Source organism: Schistocerca nitens, chromosome 3 (genome assembly GCF_023898315.1).
Source record: "Schistocerca nitens isolate TAMUIC-IGC-003100 chromosome 3, iqSchNite1.1, whole genome shotgun sequence".
NCBI classification, from domain to species: domain Eukaryota; kingdom Metazoa; phylum Arthropoda; class Insecta; order Orthoptera; family Acrididae; genus Schistocerca; species Schistocerca nitens.
The window spans coordinates 758,159,603-758,175,433 of NC_064616.1; the positions used below are offsets into that span (position 1 = coordinate 758,159,603).

The 15,831-nt window shown below is 42.5% G+C and overlaps 1 protein-coding gene across 1 annotated transcript in view; it reads left to right on the top strand.

The window, feature by feature from the left end:
• Positions 1 to 762: 762 nt before the first annotated feature.
• Positions 763 to 15,831, top strand: part of LOC126248757 (homeobox protein engrailed-1-B-like) — a gene marked incomplete at its 5' end in the record, with an annotated part of 351,464 nt that continues 336,395 nt past the window's right edge. The window contains one exon of the mRNA XM_049950107.1: positions 763 to 1,234. Within this exon, the coding sequence (XP_049806064.1) occupies positions 763 to 1,234 (472 nt within the window). The remainder of the gene's footprint in view (positions 1,235 to 15,831) is intronic.

A 15,831-nucleotide genomic window follows, 5' to 3' on the forward strand; every position in this document is an offset into this window, starting at 1 on the left:
ACGCAAGAGTACCGGACAATAGCTGCTGCGAAGTGTTCCGCCGGCCGGACATTAGAATCGGGCCCCGTCGATAATCCCGGCGTCGTAGGCGCAGCGACGTAGCCGAGTATTGCTGTCTGCGGCACGTAACTCCCGCTTAATTAGCACATAACTGAAGGAGACCACACAGCGAAAAGTATCTACCTAATTAACCGTCCTCGTCCGTTCGGTGAAATCGTTACTAAAAATGCTACGTCTTTGTTTTCTCCGGAGGAATCACGACATTAACTGAGTCGGACCACACACGTCGACGAGGTAGTAAGGTATGCTCTTATTGGTGGCGGTGGCCACACCCGGCCGGTGGGCGTCACACGACTCCCATTGGCCGGCCGAGGGAGAGGAGTTTTTTTTGCTCCGCCGGCGCTCCCCACCACGCGCCGGCCGGCGGACGCCCCCCTCCACGTGGGCTCTGCCGCAGGTGAGGGGGTAGCTCGCCACCGCCCTCCCGAAAACGGGTCCCAGGCAACGAGGCGTCGTGGCGGCGACCGCGTAGCCCGCACGGGGAGGGAAGCGAGCGAAAAGCGCCGCGCGCTGCCGCCGAATTATTTGAAGCCTTTTGGCGGCGGTCGTTAAAGCACGCCGTAACTCGAGCGCCGGACGCGCCGCGGGAGGGGCGGGGAGGGGTAACCCGGGATCCGCCCCCGGAGACCACGCCTCCTCGGCGAGTGCGCGCCGCGGCGCTGCGCCGGCGTCGCCTCAGACAGCTGAGCAGCGCGACCGCGATGTGACACGGCTGAGATGGCGTCGACGACGGTGATGGTGCGGGACGCCGCGTCGGTCCACAGCGACGACGACGACGCCGACTCGCTGCTGAGCGTGGGCAGCGAGTCGCTGCCGCCGCCGCCTGTAGCCGCCGCCGCCGCCGAATGCAAGACCTGCTCGGCGTCGGCGTGCTCGCCGTCGGCGCCGGCGTCGTCGGGCCCGGCGGCGCCGCTCAGCTTCAGCATCGAGAATATCCTGCGGCCGGAGTTTGGGAAGCGGCCCTCCGTGACGGCCGCCAAAGCGCCGCAGCGGCCGCCGCAGCCGCAGCCGCAGCAGCCCACCGCCGCCACCGCCCCCGGTGCCACCCCCGGCGCCGCCCCCAGCGCCGCCGCGCCCGTCGATCTGTCGCCGGTCGGCGTCTCCGCGTCGTCGCCTCCCATGCTGTGGCCCGCGTGGGTGTACTGCACGCGATACTCGGACCGCCCGTCGTCCGGTGAGTCTGCAGCTGCGCTCCTAAGTATTTCCTCCACCACAACACCTAGTTGGCCTAAAACCACGTTTCCTAACTCTCCCAATTTCCATCTGATCCTTGCCATCGTCTGTCACTGTCGGGCACACTTATAATTTTTGAGTAACTACAGTTCACTTTACCGACACATGACGCACCGATCGGTGCACGAGAGAGTATTAGGGACCAGCAGGAGTGGGGAGTGGCCAGATGACAGTAGAGGACCCCCCGCAGGCTGGCGTAGGCTCGTGGAAAGTGAATGCAATGCGCGCTCTTAGCGGAAGGCGCTGCGCGAAGGTCAGGGCTAACAATGTGCGTAACGGCCCCGCAGGAACAGAAAAGTCATTCGCAGAGCCTGTTCCTGCTGCAGGGACCGATCTAAGGTAGTTATCGTTTGACAATTCGCCTTCCTTGGTAAACCAACTCGCTTTAATCGCTACATCCGCTTGTCACTGTCACTGGCTGTGAGGAAATTCACTCTAAATTTTACACGTACACACACACACACACACTCACACACACATACACACATTTACATATGAACCACTTTTCACCTACACTATCAGTTGTGAACGATGTAATAAAATCGCCAAGTATGTACGTTTTCATCTCGGGAAACAAAATTTTACGAAGTGTGTTGATATTTATTTTTAGGCCTAAATTAACTGGCGACATTCTGCTAGTATTTTTACAGTCGTTAGTAACATGAAACAGGAAGAGCAAGCTGAAACACTGATGCTTGCTACTATAATTTAGAAAAAAAACCACATTAGTTACTGTTGATTATTAGTATCCAATCTAATTTATTCTAGTACTCAACTGTGCGCGGCGAAACAACTTCCAACGTCAGATCTGATATAACATAATAAAGACTGATCTGTGTCGTAATTGCGTTGATTTTTGTCTGCCAATTGTCAGGTATTTTGTCTGTAAATAAAAAATTTATATGAGCCGGGAGCGTGATATCGTACTTGTACACGCTTTAAATGCCACCACAGTGAGAACGATGAACTTTGATAATATTCTCATTATCAGACATCTACAAAAAAAAAAAAAAAATCCATAGACCTATTTCACATTCTTTTCTGTACTACGGCGACACTTAGGGGCCAGAAGACAGGCTTCAGAGAACGGTACTAAGTCGAAAAAATTGGACCAAAAAGCTCTCGCGATATTGTGATTAAGGAATACGTGCCAGGGTCAAACAGTATCTTGATTCTAGCAGAAAAGAAGTTAATAGTGGGCTATGCCTTATCCGTAATCCTTCATTTTTATTGATTAGCAGAATTTTCCTTCAGCGCGTCATTTGTATTCCCGCGAATATTATTCCAATGGCAGTTCATAAGATTCCTCGTTTGCACGTAATAGTTTCTACCTTTGCAAAAGGTATACTTTCTTAGCAAACAGTTGTAAGAGAAAATATGATACGCGGTGTTTCAGTGTGAAGTGAGTAGGTTAATTAGAATGTGTTTGTAGTGGGTAGGCACAACCAGTCTGTGAGCTCATTTTACGGTCCACAGAGGCAATGACAGGAGTTACAACCCACCCCGTGAACTCCAATGTTCCTCCAAACGCCAGAATGCTGGGTAGGTCATCAAGTAGTACCTGTAGTGTCTTCAGATCTCCGTTTGCATGTTAGATCATCCTTGTTTTCTTCGTCTGTAGTACGTTGCACTATTACAAATTTTATTCCTATCTAGCGTCACAAGCTAATGGTACATGACAGAGGTTAATTAATGTCACGAGCGTTTATAGGAACGTATTTTGCGCGTTGCGATGTGTCTGTGGTTATATCTGTAGTATTTGCAGTTGCGCTGAGAACATGAGGTATGCTCTGTCTGCAACTAAAGAGTCAGAATTCTAAAAGTGTAATTTCTTCCGTTACCTACCACCTTCTTTACGTTTAGACTGCTCTATCGCGTGCAGTATTTATCGGATTAATCAGGGAATTTATATGCACAATCACAGTAGTGGGAAGTGTCGCTGGTTTGAATCACTTCATTTATTTTTAGCAACACTGACCGATTTTAAAAATAGACCTTCAAAGAATGTGAACGTTTATTTACATGTAACTGTGTTTCATATTGATTTTTATGTCTTTTCTGTCTGTTAAACTAGGTTTTCTATCGGAATTTTGTTTGTGTATACAAAAATATCGGGTGGAAACGATACATGCAAATTATGTCATATAATTTTTCTGGATATTAATTTGCGACTAGCATAAACAATGCTTTTATTTTTGTGAGTATTGCGAAGAGCGCACTAGCATAACTTTTTAGAACCTGTTCAACCCCAAAATTCGGCTCCACGAGACTATAGTTCCTCAGTAGAAATAGAAGTGACAGTGAATCTTTACATGATTTTTTCGTTCGACGCCCTTTTGCTTTTATAAAAGTTTTTATAAGACGCTTGCCTTGCTATAGTAACCCTAAGTGAGGCATGTTCAGTATTCATGGAAGAATCGCTGTCGTGGTTGTACGTTACTAAGTTCTCTTAAAATTAATTCTGAAAATAAACATGTTTCATTCGCTTGAACCTGATTAAAGTTTCCTTGTGCAACAAGAACGTGGACCAATTTGGTCGACTAGTCTTCTTTACGCATTTTTTATGCCTAAACTCTCCAAAACAATTTTATACCAAACAGAGACTGTTTGATTTCACTTCCAAAGTTAACTATTTCATCCACTATTGAGTATGTTGAGAGGACTGTCAGTCTAAATGAAAATGTTACAATTACTGCGTCAGTTACAAGGTTTTATGTTTCTATTACGTATTTCGACGGTTTCACCCTCATCGCCAGGTGGAAGAGAGTTATGTGAAAGACTCCTTTCGCCTAAGAGCGACGATGGAACGGTAAGAAAGCGTGGCGAATAAAAAAAATCGAGTGAGTAAAGCAGAAATTACAACATTTTAATTTAGTTTTACAACATCCTCTCTTCCCTACCCTTTAATCTTAACATTATTATTGTGGTGTTTTGAAGTGCACTGAGAATGGAACTTAAGTACGGGAATGTCTTTCGCGCTCTTACACACTGCATTTGCGTATACATCACTTAGTTTGTAGTGCACCAAGGCTTGGATCCTCCGGCAGATTTAGCTGCAGTAAACTAACACTTGCTGTCAACTTGTCTCCAACAGAAAGTTTGTACGAGCAGGCTGTTGTCGTCAAATGCTCGACGACGGATGAACTGTGACACAGCTTCAATAAAATTTACTTGTGTCACTGCAGATGCTTCTCTGTCGCGCTCAGTAATAAAACGCTTGTAGCTCCCGTCTGCGGACAACAGCAACGCACATCGCACACCATTCTGTACCGCGTCAGCTCTGACGAACGCATACTGCTGTTTTACTTAGCTTAACAGCTGTATCCTCAGTCTGCCACTTTTCTTCAAGCTTATTATTTTTTTTTCCATTTATTTTTCACACTGACAGATAGTATTTGCCAATTTTTCTTTCTGTACTCTTACCTTTTGACAAGATGAACCCTTTCTATTATATACGAACCAACATTTTGTTTTCTTAGTGTTTATCCTTTCCCAAATTCGAACCTTACAGTAGCTGCTGTAGGTTTTCCGTCATAACAGAGCGTTCAAAGATTTGAAACAATAGAAATATTGGGGAGTTTCAACACTTCGTGCGAACTCGGTGGAAATACTAGAGAAATAGCCTTGCTCAGTCAGCTAATTTAATTGTTTAAGAAATTTCAGCTGTGACCTACCTAATAAAAAATGGTTCAGATGGCTCTGAGCACTATAGGACTTAACATCTGAGGTCATCAGTCCCCTAGAACTTAGAATTACTTAAACCTAACTAACCTAAGGACATCACACACATCCATGCCCGAGGCAGGATTCGAACCTGCGCTCGTAGCAGTCGCACGGTTCCGGACTGAAGCGCCTAGAATCCGAATTCCGTCGACAAAATTTCGGAGGCTGATGTAATCATGGTTCGACGAGCAAAAGTGTCAAACGTTCTAAGTGCTGAACCTCCAATTTGTGAGGAGAATAAAAAACAATGTACCTCTTTTTCTTTATAACTTATTTGTATCGAAAAATTTAAGAAGGTATTCTGATACTACAGAATTATGCTGCTCACTTTACCACTATAAAAATAATGGCAGAAATTAGAAAATAAATAATTTATTAAGAACGTTCTAGGTGACATAGCAGGGAACTGTCTCGTTGCTAGTGCCAATGGGAAAGTTTGTGTTTCAAAAGCCATTAATACTGAGGCATTACGTTTTATTTGTGATAATACAAGTACAGAAACAGAGCAATAATGTTTTAACTAGTAGAGCTATTGTCGAAAAAATCCATTTCTAATTTCTTTCAAATTTTTACAAGAGAATAAGAAAATTAAGTTAAAAAAATATCTTTCAGTACTGACTTCTGTTTCTTACACAGCTCCAATCTTGGGATCAAATGTTGCAAAGTTTACTGCAGTTTTCTGTTTCTTCGAAAATACCATCATAACAATGGAAAAACTTGTAATACACTATCAATAAAATGTGCAAAACAATGACAGAGAGTGATGGATCAAACCTGATATGTATGCAAAAATGTTATGATGTGGATGCCGCCGCTGCCGAAACAGCATAGCGTCGTTGCGCTAGTCTTCCACTGTATTCAGTGAATTCACATCTGCCAACTCTCGAACAGTAAACTTATCTATACTGCTGTGTGTCGCTGTTAACGTGCAACAATCACAGCCGGAGAAACAAACCCGATACGGAACCGAGCAGTACTGAATGCAATCTTGAAGGCGAAGAGTAAAGTGGGCATTACTGTAGTCAACATCGAGTACGTCCAGTCAATGAAACCAGTTTGTTTCCAAACGAGACCCTTATGGCGCATACCGTCGAAATTTGCACTGTTGGGCAGATGTTTTTAGTGCAACGTAGATACATATGTAGATAGTGGTAAGAAATGTAAATACTCTATAAATGTAAATACTCCATAAAGAGCCGCCGGTCACGACGAGTCCCTTATACCAAAATACTCGTAAGATGTCGGTGACCAACCTCCGAAATTTTGTCGGTGGTACTTGGAAGGTCTATAATAAAATAACAGAGCAGCCAAGAGATTAGAAGAAAGGACTGAAAACTCATTAAAAGTAGACCGAGAAGTTCTATTTGTCTATTGCACTGTCGCGGAAATTAAATAATTTGGCCCGATAAATTACAAAAAAGGAAGGAAATATCTCCGGGTTGGAGGAGCTTGCGAGCACTTGCCCCAAGAAGGGCACTGAGGTAAACAGTACCGAAGTCCGGTAGAGAAAAATCTTGCAAAATTAGCTATCTGCTTCGCTGCGTAAACTGCAAGCGACAGTATTAGCAGAATGAGTGATATAATTCCTCTGAGCCACAGTTCAAAATCGTCTTATCGCCTGCCCGTCTCACAGTGCGTCGAAGGATACATGGTTTCGGATAACACGAATTGCAAATTCGAGGAATAAGAACCGCACGGGAAAAAGATCGTTTCCGTGGCAATGGAAGCAGTAACAGACCAAATACGAGGACTTCTGAACTCTTGTTTCTTCAGGGTTCAGACTGTCTGTAACTCTATTCACCAAAGTTTCCGGTTGCACAGTGTTGACATAACTCATGAAATGTAACACATAACTTAAACTACGGTTTTTGTTTCTACCCCTTACTTTCGCTGTGCCAGAGGACTTCCTCGGAAATGGGGATGTCGCCAGATATTATATTTTTACTTACTTCCTATTATGTAATGACCTGTGCGTACAAAGTCCAAATTTGGACTAACGAGCTGCGCCCGAAGATTAAGACAATTTTTCTTACTAACGGACAAGAACAATTGTCATATTTAGCCACTTGAAGCCGGACACGGCGGTCTAGCGGTGAAGCGCGTGGCTGGCAATAGGAAGGTCGTGGGAACGAATCCCGGTCGGATGGTGGATTTTTAAACCTGCCTTTTAACCTAGCATTAACCTCTCAATGATGTGGATATTTGCCAGAAACGACACGTGGTTCGGATTCCATGTTAATCCGTAGGTCTCCTTTTCCCGGGTGGACAACTGGGTGGGTTAGGGACAGGAAAGTCGCCCAAATGGCGGTCCAATTTGGGGACTTGCATTAGGTCATTGAGCCACACGAGATTATTATTTTATAGCGTCTGAAGATAATTTTGTACTGGTGAAATTGACGCCAACATCAGACAGCACATTTGAGATCGCCAATCACGGTAAATCACGATGACCGACAAAATATGAAATAAAATGGGAGCTGTATCCAGGTCGAACACCTGAAATTTTGTTAATTTGTTTATTTTCAGAGAGTCTTAGAAAAACTGAGAGTTTACATCGAATGGTTTGAAATTGTTGCCAATTGATAAACATAAAAAAGTCTTAAAGTACTTTAGTTCGTTGAAGTCGCTGAACGCTACTGCTGTGGCTTAAAAGAAGTTAATTCCTTAAGGAACTGATGGCGGCGAGGCAATTTACTAGGGATATTTATGTATCTATTAAATAGTTCTTAAGCCTTAAGAGGCTCGTCACTAGGTGGTGATATTTCCGGAAATTACAGCACACTTACAGTGAAAATTGCCACCGACGCCGTTCATACGACAATTGCCGGAAATGTAACCGGCTTTTGACCATCGTGTTGAGTCCTGAAATTTACTTAATGGAGCAGTAATAATATAATAAATTCAACTAGCTTCAGTTTGTTCAAGAATTATAACCAGTTTTCAAGTAACGATCATAGAAAATACTGCATAAAACCTCCGAGACAAGTTTTTAAAATCTTCTTACTTTCGCACACCAAGGAAATAACTAACTGACATTACCACGTAACAGAATTTCTACGAGTTAAAATGACTCTAGGGAGCCGGCCGCGGTGGTCTAGCGGTTCTAGGCGCTCAGTCCGGAGCCGCGCGACCGCCTCAGGCATGGATGTGTGTGATGTCCTTAGGTTAGTTAGGTTTAAGTAGCTCTAAGTTATAGGGGACTGATGACCACAGATGTTGAGTCCCATAGTGCTCAGAGCCATTTGAATTTGACTCTAGAGAGCACAACATAACTTTTATGAGATGACACACACACTGGAAAATTATATGTAATACGTGTGAGAATGTGTGCGATGCTAGATAGTACCTTATGAAATAATTGTTATTGCTTTAGTCATTTTTTATTATTATTTATAAGTCATGATTTGTGGTAATAAATGTGACTGAAGCAGTAAAAATTACTTCGTAAATTTATAATACAGTCGGTGAACTCAACCAATTCCATACAACATGGATAAATGTAAGACAGTACTTTGCTGACACAGTTACGGTCTTGGGGAAGAAACCCAAGTGATATTTTCTTGAGGTTTTCTGCGAAGGCCATAGGAAATAATACTTCAGTACGTCAGATCTCTCCAGTGGGACGACACAAAGAAGGGAATCACTGATAGAGAAGATGGATAAGATAGAGATCAGGGATTGTACTGGAAGCTATTTGAGCGGGAGATCCGCGCCAACGCGCTCGTATGCGAACCGCATCGGGGTGTTAGGGGTCGACACTCCTTAATCTCTTTCAATAGGAAGCGTACACAGCATGTGTGACATCAACGCTCCCCACGGGGAAAGAGAGCCGTGGGTTAAATCTGCAGGGCGTGGCTGTGAGGGTGAGCTGGGGTGCTGACGCCCTTACAAATCCACTCTCAAAGGACTGGTCGCTGTGCGTCTCTGAGGCCTGCGTACGCCACCCCTCACCCCCTCCCCTCCCCCTCCCCCAAACACACCCGCTCTCTAGAATGTGCTAAAATGGCGGCAGTGAATTTTGGAACACAGCACATTGGCAAATATGTAACTGAGCAGCCTTTACTCGTTCCGAACATTCAGTTTACATTAATTACCGCCAGAAACTCATGTTGGCTTGTTGTGTTGGATTAGATACACCCACGCTTCGGTGGCGTTCGCAATAATAGCCTAATTGTCACTCTGAAATTAACTATGATAACGTTTAAGCGCGTTCACAGACTGAACAAGTGGTTACGGAACATGTATTCTGGTTGCTGAACGAACGTTTTTAAGGCAAGACCAACACTCCTGAAATCGCTGCCTGTACTGAGCTGTAGTTATTTGAATGCGTGATATGTCTGTTCGAAAGGCGTGTTTTACTTTTCCCCTTCTGAGACTTCTTTTAACTTTTCGTCTGTTGCTTGTTGTCTATTGTTTGCAAAGCAAGATGTGCAGCAAATAAGCAAGTATTATGCTTGTTACCAACTACTCATAATGCTTCGCCACGTAACGTTCATTTATTTTTTCTAAAAAGCAAGGAGCTTTCTGGAACAATTTTACTGTAGGAATTGGCGCACTCTGACACCTCTGCTCTTATTATACAACCGAAAGGAAAATACTGTAAATCATTCACATGTGAGTGAGTTATCTGTAGCATTTGTTTTTGGCGTAAGAGCTTGTCTTATTTCACTTGTAGAGAGTTCATAATGGAGCTATGAAGCTTCGAGATCGGTCTTCTAATAAATTTCATAAAATTTTAGGTGCTTGGTGGAGGTCCGTCCTGTAAACAATGTATTTTACACCTGGGGTCCCATTGCAAGCAGTCACTATGTAGGAATTCATCAAGTTCCTTTATTTGTATCTAGTTTTGTATTTTCAAGCGTTTCGTTATATGAGTTATACTTGTTCAGTGAGCTAAGCCACATCCTTTCTACTAATTTTTCTATTTCATCGCAAGCGGAACCTGATGGTACTGTGTGAACGCCAGACTCTACTTTTGGTGAATCTCTCTCTCGCGATCCTGGGATTTCGTCGATTCACTAAACCAATTACTCCGACGAGTGCTAGAATGTTTCTTGTTGCTGTTCCTCAGCTTATTTCGTGACACATTCTTCTCAGAGGTGAGCTAGCACACCGTCTCTAACGACACTGCCAAATTCTACCAAAATGTTGAAAGTATTTTAAACCTTCTTGCAATACTCTGGAATATATAACTGTCGAAAGACACTGCGCCACAGAGGACGCCTTCCTCCGAAATATCTAGATTTTTTTCAACTGTTAAACATACTTTCCACAGTAAAAAAATCATGTATGAAACGCAAAACTCGTTTGTTAATAGCCAGTATGGTTTGCTCAATCCAAACGTTATAGCTGTTTTAAAATATCCACTTCCCAAGAAAATAATGCGAAAGCAAGAATCTGTAAGTATTTGACATCGCGTTATTAATAGAAGAGATTACTGACATTATGCAGAAAAATTATTTGTATAGTATTCGAACCAATCGACGCGATGATGCCGGCCTGAGTGGCCGAGCGGTTCTAGGCGCTACAGTCTGGAGCCGCGCGACCGCTGCGGTCGCAGGTTCGAATCCTGCCTCGGGAATGGATGTGTGTGATGTCCTTAGGTTAGTTAGGTTTAAGTAGTTCTATGTTCTAGGGGACTGATGACCTCAGAAGTTAAGTCCCATAGTGCTCAGAGCCATTTGAATTTGATGCGATGATATATATATATATATATATATATATATATATATATATATATATATATATATATATATATATATATTAATCCGTAACAAGTCCGTTTTTGAATATCACAAGATATAAACAGTTTTGCATTATAGATTGGGATATAAACTACATCGTATCTCGTTCCTATGAAATACTGACAAAGTGTCAGGACTAAAGTCAGCTCTTGTGGCGGAAGCAAATGAAACGATTCGTCAACACCTTTTCTTCACTTTTCTCGATTGACACAGAAAGAATCGCTTTCCGGGATACAATACCTCTCACAAAGTGATCAAAGATTGCTATTTCAGGATCAAAAAACAAATTTGTACTCATTAACAATATGGATTAGTTTGTTCAGTAAATACAATTTTACAACATACTACTTGAACATCACTTTCCAAAAATTACAGACACAAATGTTTCGAACTGAGCACACCATCGTTAGACGTTAATGTACTCTGTTTAAAGGTTTATGGGCAAGACAGCTCTGTTTCGCGACGTTCATTGTCGTCAATAAAGCTTTTATTAAGTACACCCTATGGGTAACGATCGTTTGAAAACCTGCGAAGAGTACGAAATCATTTTGCAGTTAGCTGGCTACGAGCGCCTCCTATCGCTTACAAGTAATCGTATAAATTTTAACAGCTCCACGGAGTCATTTTCCGATTTACTACGACATAACTGAAGTTTACAGCTAACGGTAAACTCTTGCGCGACATCAAGTGAAAATGCAAACACTTAGGCTAATGCTGAACTGCGCTGGTAATCCTTTCAGCGTTGCGAGTCATAATTTAATGTTAGGGTATTACTCAGGATTACACATGGACAACCGTGGTGATCGTTATCAGAAACTATCTAATAAAAGTATGAACTTCAAAGGTATCTGCATCGACAGGACGTTAAACTCTGTCTCTTAATGAAACGATGCCATGGTTGGCAGTAAATATTATGGTTGACAGTACAGCATTACTGGCTCTGCATTGTCTTGGTGTGACTCACAGGCAGCTTGTGTGCGATTGCTGAACATCTTGTTACGATTCGAAATGGAACTCAGCGCCTTTGCTGGACCGGTGGGTACCGGCTTTTATGTTGACGTTCTATGACATTCCCCTCGTTGCTCGTGCGTGAACAGCGAGCTGGCAAACAAGTTAGTATTTCTGCCAAGACGAGCTTGGCAGACAACATCAGAACTACCACTGTGTTAGTCGACCACAATATTATTACACCTGGAAGTGAGGGAGATTCGGTCGGCTTATCGTGAGTTTTTATCGTGATATTTCATGAGAACACTCTGAAACACTTGATAGTACGTGCACAACTGTCCTGAAATCTTTCACAGTGCGATGCGTTTTTGTTAGTCACACCTGTACTTGTTTACCATAACGTCACCGCGCATTTCCGAAAGCGGCTACGTGAGGTCAAGTGCCATAACATTGTGGTCGAAAGGGACGTATGCGGCTGCGATTTATAATGATAAACATAACCCATGAGCAATTTGTTTATCACTCTTCACGAATTGAAAAGTTCTGATTTGTTCTCATACGATGCAGGTACGTTCCTTGCCTTCCTGCAAGACCTTTCACGATTTCTTTTTCTTGATTTCAGTTTCTTCCCCGTCAGTACACCTATACAGGAGCAGGTTACTCTCACATTAGGTCAACACATCGTGCGTGAAAGAATTGTGCGAAACATAGTACATTTAATCAGCATGTAAGACTGGCAAACGTAATTAGGAGGATTAAAATTTTGAAAACATAGTATAATTTATTTCCATGCTGCACAGTCAATGTTAGAGATATTCCAGTCATAGCGCCTCTCACAAATTAATCATAAAAATTTAGTAATTATCGGTCTTAAGGATCTGTTTCTGCTGAGGCTACCATTGTTAACGGATATATTAATAATGGAAGAGATAGTGCTTACCTTTAGCAATGTAGGATATCAACAGACTAAACTGGCTGAAGCTGAGTATTTGTACCCGGACTATTTATTCGTTGCGTTGAGTTTCTAAATTTAACCGAGCCGTTCAGGTATTAGCAGCCCCTTACACAGTCGGAGTCTACAGAATGTACCCATTTTTTTAGTTTGTTTGCTAGTTGCATTTATTTGGTTCCGGTAAATAAGCCGTATGAAGGACAATTTTTTATTGAATATATGATCCTGTGTTACATTGAATGAAACACTAAGAATCTGTTTTGTTTCCAGAACACTGTTCAGTCCAGTGAATTTGACAAATTTCAAGCAGCGGTATCTCAGTGGCCAACTGGCAATTGTCTTTCTGGAGATGCAGTCATCAATAAAATTCCACCACCACAAATCTATAGGACACGAATCCTAGACAAATAATCCCCACCACAATAAATAAAAACAGAAATTATAACACCGAGTGAGGTGGCGCAGTGGTTAGACACTGGATTCGCATTCGGGAGGACGACGGTTCAATCCCGCGTCCGGCCATCCTGATTTAGGTTTTCCGTGATTTCCCTAATAGGAACTTGTACTAATGCTGCTGCATTAAGAATATGTGTATTATTCAGTCACTATCCACCGGACGCATCGAACACAAATCGCGCAAATGCTGGGATGGTTCCTTTGACAGGTCACGGCCGACTTCCTTCCCTAATCTGATGAGACCGATGACCTCGATGTCTGGTCTCCTTCCCCAAACAACCCATCCCAACCCAGAAATCATAGAACTGAAGCGGTCACTACACCAAAGAGGAGAAATGGGCTTCAGTAGTGCAGTAAACACCCCACAGAAATCCTCGAGTGTGTAAAAATCGTCACTTGATTTACGTCTGAGAATTACAACGTCCTCGTCTTCTGTAACCGCAATTTTTCGACCTGAACATAAATCGAAGTGGACGTAACCGTCAGAAATACACAACAGCTTTAATAGGAACTTGTACTAATGCTGCTGCATTAAGAATATGTGTATTATTCAGTCACTATCCACCGGACGCATCGAACACAAATCGCGCCTGACTCGGTCAGTTCGGTAACAAGCATGGCAGCTGCAGCAGTTAAATCCTTTTACCCCATTCGTTTAAAAAGAGGACAGCCTCGTTAAGCTTTCGATAGATAATCGCCGCACAGGAGAATGTTTTTCAAGTTATGACCCATAATTTATTCTTCTGAAGTGCTTCCGAAAGACAAATGACATTCTGCGCAGCGTTGCAACGCCAGGTCGTCTGATGTGTCCTTAGAGGTCCAACGGCAACCGCTCTGAGCTTCTTAGCAGCTGTTGCTGTATTTCTTTCTTTCTAAGAGAGCTTAACGTTAAAGTCGATAGTTTAAGCATTAAATGTGTGATATGGACTAGTTTAGAAAACAGGCCATCAACATTCATCGCAAATAATTTGGAAAACATCGAAGTCATAAATAATCGTCGTTGTCTGAGATTCGAAATGTAGAACTTCCGACAACCTATTTCGAAGTTTAATGTGTCACTTTGCATGAGTTGCCTCTAGATGCCCATTACAGAGGAACGCTACACGGACAAACAATATCAGTTTTACTAACGAATAGTAAGTGACGTTTATGATACTTAACTACGAGGCTTCGTTTGTCCTCCCAGCTACTGAAAGCATTACTTTTTTCTTTTGTCTGCTGATACAACTACAGATAAACCAACATACACTAAACTTCCTGTTTCTACTCCTCCACTTACTTTTTCTCCTTTTTACCCTTTTCTTTCATCCAAACCTCCAGGAATAGAGTTGCAGGATGTGTTGTTCCCATTGTGAGGCTCGTACGATGTTGCCCGGCAGTTACGAAGTTGGTTCAAATCCCTGTCCGACCATCAGGTTTAAGTTTTCAGCAGTTTCTGTAATAATAATAATAATAATTTGGTATGGCTCATTGGCCTGTCGCAAGTCTTTCAATTGACGCCACTTCGGCGATTTTCGTGTCCCTAACCTACACCAGTTACTCAGCGGTAATCCCAGCAAGTGCACCATCTGTAATGAACTCGTATTCGATGTGATGTTAGATCCTAATCGTCCTTCCTTGCCACTATAACGATTTTTGCGTAACAGACAAACACATTTTTGTTCTTTACATTTCGCTGTTCACGCTCTGTGGCTTAATTCAGACAATAAATATTCGTTTATGCGTTTATATATATGGTTTTTTTATATCTCTGACACGACATACGCTCATAATAACGCTAGCGCATCAGGGGAACCAGCAGCATGTATCACGGAGATTCGGAGCATGAAACAATCTTTTGATAAAACGAACATACTGCAGGCTGATACCCCGATTGAAATGATGGTTTCATCAGTAGAAGTAGATTTGATTTGAGAATTTTACTAGACAATCAGTTTTTATTGCTAAAATTTGTTTTGTTATGTAAGTAATGTAATTTTTCTTCTCTTTTTCTCATTTATATTTCTATAGTAGCAGTTGTGCGGTTTTCGTTTTCTCCTAGGTCGCAAACAATAGGTATGATAGAAAATAAACAGATAATACTCTCATCACTGTAATATCTTCGAAACTATGCTACGTTCGTTAAATTTTATCTTGCACTTAGATAACGCTGTGCAGTGGTTGGTAGACTTCGTAAAATTTGATTTCAGCGCTTCTCTTTCTTTTTTTAGCTACATTTTAGCTAAGGTTTCGCGTATCATGTAATACTGGTTTAGTTCTTGCTGGAAATTTTATGTTGCCACGTCACTGCAAAATTTATTTGTTTCTAAGAGTAAACACAGTGCATAAGACCGTAATTTGCAACCCTGTATAAACCGCGTGAAGCCATACCCATGTTATCCATTATTTCCATGTGTACACTTTGTAAAGGAAGCGATTAAAGAATCATCTCTCACACTTCAGTGACGGACCTCATTTGCCTTGAATTTAAAGTTTTCAGACTCAGTTGTCTGAAATCAGCCGTCTATCTTCCCTACATCTTTCATTTCTATGTTTTCTATTATGCCGGGAGTAAATTTGTGACGGAGTGTTCGTGTGAGCTGTTAACGTTACTCTGTCTGCTGTAATGCGACTGTGACGAGGGCAGCCGTAAGTGTGTCTCTCATCTCGTTGTCGTTGTCAGTATGGGATTCTAATTGAGAGTTATTTTCGTTGCTAAACCTGAATGCAGGTTCC